Source organism: Diabrotica undecimpunctata, chromosome 8 (genome assembly GCF_040954645.1).
Source record: "Diabrotica undecimpunctata isolate CICGRU chromosome 8, icDiaUnde3, whole genome shotgun sequence".
NCBI lineage: Eukaryota > Metazoa > Arthropoda > Insecta > Coleoptera > Chrysomelidae > Diabrotica > Diabrotica undecimpunctata.
Window position 1 is genome coordinate 14,776,113 of NC_092810.1, and position 4,979 is coordinate 14,781,091.

The window sequence follows — 4,979 nt, forward strand, 5'->3', positions numbered from 1 at the left end:
TAAAAGTGATATTTTAGTACTTTGTATATCTACTTTAAGGCGCATCCACATTATGCCATACCTTGCCGATCGGTATTGCCGATCGGCAAAACCGATTGGTGTCGCTGGTGTCCACACAATATTTGTAGTGTGTACGTAGCAGTTGTACAGTGTTGCGTGTCAATAATGAGTTCAGAAGAGGATGATATGATTCTTGCGGCTGCAGCTGTTATAATAATTGCCTCTACTTCATATAAACGTCCCAAGAGGTTTTGGGTTCGCCCAAGCCTCAGAAGTCGTAATAGGTACAGTGCCACGGATCTTATGAAAGATGACGACGACGAAAGATTTTTAACGACGCAGATGAATTAAATTTGGAATATAGATGTGACGCAGGATTCAGAAATTTTTTTCGAATAACCAAAACAGATTACCAAACATTGTTAGATTTGATTGGACCTGTTATTTCAAAAAAAGATTCATTTAGAGCAGCAATTCCTGCCTCTGAACGACTTGCAGTTACGCTACGTTTTTTTGCCAGTGGAGATTCCTACCATTCTCTCATGTATACCTTCAAAATATCTAAGCAAACTATTTCAAAATGTGTTGCAGAGGTATGCAAAGCGCTCATAGATGCCCTTCAAGATTACAACTGCAATAAGAGAGTGTGAATGTCCTCATCTTGATTAATAGTAGAAGTTGATGTCGAACTCCGACAACTTAATGTATTGGGGTAATGTCCTGGAGATGGTATTGAATTATGGGCAACATTGAATGATTGCAGTGGATATGCTTGTGGAGTAGATGGATGAGAATGATTTATGAAATGAGGATTATCGTATTTGCCCATTTCTGCTTCAAATAGAACAGTATTAATTATATTCTGAACGGAAAATCTAGCAAATGGCGACACAATTTTTCGAAGCTTCATTGCAACTTGTTCACCAAACAATGAAAATTCATCCTTTTCAGCCCTTTTAGTAGTAATAGATCGCATAAGATTCACTGCCTCGTTTACAATTGGTAAATTAGTAGCCATACTTTTTCGACCACTGGACTTCACAATGTTAATTGAGTTTGATTTAGATTGAGATTGAGCTGTTGTTCCAACATCATTTTCGGAACCATCAATGCTCTGTTCCAATACTTGTAGCGACTCTTCTCCATCGTCTGTTTCTACTTCTTGTGAATCTTCTTCCTTTCGTTTTCGTTTACCCTGAAACAAAATATTAATTTCTAAATTAATCCACTTTTTTGCTTTGCAATTTATAGTTCGTTCGTCTGTTTATGGTATGTAACTTTTATTTTCAGATGACTAAAACTAACGAAAGTTGGTACTTTATAGCCAAGCAGTTCAACGACAAATGGAATTTTCCAAATTGTGTCGGAGCTATGGACGGCAAACATTATATCAATACAAGCTCCTATAAATTCAGAAACCGATTTTTTCAACTGCAAAAGCTTCTTTAGCATTGTCTTGTTCGCTGTTGTAGACGCAAACTATAATTTTATATATGCAAACGTGGGATGTCAGGGACGAATATCGGACGGGGGCGTATTCAACGATTCATATTTCAAAGAGTGCCTTGAAGAAAATACCCTAAACCTTCCACCTGCTTGTTCATTACTAGGACGAAGCACTGATGTTCCATTTGTTTTTGTGGCGGATGACGCATTCCCACTATCAACAAACATAATGAAGCCATTCGCAGGACATCAGGAAAAAGGTTCAAAAAATAGAATATTCAACTATCGATTTAGCCGCGCAAGAAGAGTGTCAGAAAATGCTTTTGGCATTTTAAGTGCTGTTTTCCGAGTGCTTCGTAGGCCCATGTTGTTGGAACCAGAAACTGCAACGAACGTAGTTTTGGCTTTAATTCACCTACACAATTTCTTGCGACAAAACATTTCAAGAAATCTTTACACTCCACCTGGAATGATTGATGTAGAATGTTCGGATACTGGAGCAATTAATCCTGGGCTTTGGAAACGAAATGCTTCCTCTAATGAATTGCTCAGTTTTGGCAGAAGGGCAAGAAGGAGTGGAGCTGCGGCACAAAATGTGAGAAACGAATTGGCCGAATTCTTCATTTCTCAAGAAGGAGCATTGCCTTTTCAATATGATAAATGAAATACGATATACCAATATGATTATATCAATATTTTCAAATTTATGTATAAATATGAACTCAATTATTAAGAATGAATAAAGTATCTACTACAGTGTAAATATGATATACATACCTCTGAATCTTGCGTTACAATAGGTTTATTCTTATCCTTCAGAAATTCCATTAACTTATACGCAAACCATTTACTTTTGTAAGTTTTTTCGGTTCCATTACCACTTTTTTCTGAATCTTTCTCTTTTTTTACTTACCGTGTAAAGTGACTTAAGAGATATCTAATCTTTTTTTCGATTTCCATTTTCTCCACTCCAAAAGATACGCTTATTTTCAACAATGCATCGCGACGTTTGTTCCGGTCTTTATAATCTGCCAATCGGCTGTTCCACACAACGGGGCGCTCATGATACATTTCAAGTAGGTTTTGTGTATTTTCTTCATTCCACTCCATTTCCCGAATAACAATAAAGCACGAAATTATTGTGAATCGACAGGCCACGAGATGTCTTCGTGATTAATTGCACTGATCCCTCACTGAATGCCGACGAGGATTGCCTACATACAAACGTACACACTACACTGATCGGTACGGTTCTCTTTCATCGAGACCGCCATCAATCGGGTTTGGAATCGGTTCGGCTTTCGGCCCCGAACCCAAGCCGCAATTGCGTCCGTACTACATGCAGCTTTGCCGATCGGCAATACCGATCGGCAAGGCATGGCATAATGTGGATGCGCCTTTAAATATAAATTATTCTTAGCACAGTAGTATTTCTTAAAAAAATAATTATTAACCCAGATACTCCTAAAACTTTTTATCTCAAAATTTTTATTAAATTTTGCTATGAACGGCTTTCTACTTCAATTTTATACGAGTTTTACAAATAAAATTTTTCATTTAGGTTGGCCGTTTTTGAGTTTTCAGGTGTATGTTATAACCAACAGTAGGAATTCAAGCTACTTAAGGATCAATAATTTCATTATACAATAAATGAAACTAAGTATAAAAATTAAAGTTATTCTTTATTATGGTAACTAAAAAAACATGATATATGTGCAACATCACACTTGTTACATGTGAACGCTGCCTGCTTATGACATACACCACACCTTGTTTGTTTTTCTTGATAAATGACGATATGGTCTAATCTATCGTACCTTGACTCAAAATGTGTAAGTTGACTTTTTTAGGTAAAAAGTAGTAGAGGTAAAAGTGAGGTAAAAAAATTATCAAAAGTGAAACGGCGCACCTGGATTATCAGATTGCAATTTATCGGCAAATGACAATACGACACTGACTCCTAATCCTAATTCCTTGTATGTATCAGAAAGTGGAGTTGTGGCACCTTGATAAGGTTCAAACCACTAGACATATCTCTGTTTTGTGGTTCCGATCCATAGTTTATAGCCCCATCTAATGGGTTTTCCTCAGATAAACTTTTTTGATCCATGTTGCCCATAGTAAGGGACCATCGCTTCATCAACACTGTGATCTTCTTCAAATGGACAAAACGTATGAAAATTTTTATTGATTATGTCAAATAGCGGACGCATTTTAGCAAATTTATCGCCTTTTTGTAATTCGATATTATCAGAAACATGTATATTTTGCATAATAAAATTTAATCTATCTCGCGATATAGCCGAATACACCAACTTACACCCTGCGTCATCGTTGTTTTCCCAGTACATAGACCTTCGAGAAAATGAGAAATATCCACTTATTAGAAGTAATATCCCAACAAAACACCTAATTTCATTTTGATTGATATCTCCAGAGCGATTGTGTTGAGATGCATATAGATTACTAAAATGTGTAATTAGGTCCACAACTTCATCATCAATGAAAAGGAAAAATAACTGTAAAGGCGTGAGAATATTTTTTGGTGCACTTACTGGCTTCCAGTCGGAAAAATTGGGATCAATATTTTGTTTTTTCCAGGAATACTCTCTTTTTTTTCTTCGGTTTAGGTTATGGAGCACTTACACCAAAGCGAGACACACACAGACAACGGGAGGTTATCTTCACTATCAGAATCTTTAATTGTAGTATCTTCTGGACCCGAAATAATAATTTTATTCTGCCCTTCATCCTCCAACGGTGCACTATCAAAAACAACTTCAGCTTGTACTTCTAATTGACTACCTAGAAGGTTATTTATGACATTGTGGTTTTCATCCCCGGAATCTTCGTCAGTATCATACTTTTTGGATGGAGGGAAGACAATAATACCATCAGGATCAGGTAATGAAGATGGATCATCTAGGTGTTCAATCTCATCTAATAACTTATTGAGAGTCAATGGTTTCGTCCAATAACTAAAAAGTTACAAAATGTTATGACTGAGTAGCATGTTATCCTACCGTATGTTATAACATACAGTCGTTTTTGAGCATTATTTTTCCAAGAAAAAAGAATAAATATTGATAACAGTAATAACCATAGTAAAATATAATCCAAAACGAAAGTAAATGTTAAATTTTTCTGAAAAAATAATGCCATAGTATCCTCAAAATACTTACTTCCTTTTATCCATTTTGTATATACCACGTGCGCTAATATTTATTGCAAATTTTCGACACCCTACTTAGCTAAACGTCGACTGCAGATAAATGCAAACCACTACTGATGCATATTTAAAAAGCAGGCTACGTTGTGACATCTAGTAAATAATAGTAAAAGTCGAATAATACAGGAATTTGTAAAGCGTATGTTTTAACGGACAGTAGGAGTATCTGGGTTAAACAAGTAAGTGAAAGAATTTTACGTTAAATAACGTTATGCAAGAACACTATTTATTAAAAAAAATGTAACAAAATATACAAAACTATGAACAACGGGTTATTGACACATATATTTATTTTATACTTAAA

The 4,979-nt window shown here is 35.6% G+C and overlaps 1 protein-coding gene across 1 annotated transcript; it reads right to left on the reverse strand.

Annotated features, from left to right (window-relative positions):
* Positions 1-625: 625 nt before the first annotated feature.
* LOC140448711 (uncharacterized) lies at positions 626-4,642 on the reverse strand. The gene is made up of 4 exons (XM_072541824.1): positions 4,629-4,642; positions 4,093-4,424; positions 2,224-2,354; positions 626-1,195 (listed from the first exon to the last, which is right to left on the reverse strand). Exons 1-4 carry the CDS (start codon positions 4,640-4,642, stop codon positions 626-628), a joined length of 1,047 nt encoding a protein of 348 aa, XP_072397925.1.
* Between the last annotated feature and the right edge of the window lie 337 nt (positions 4,643-4,979).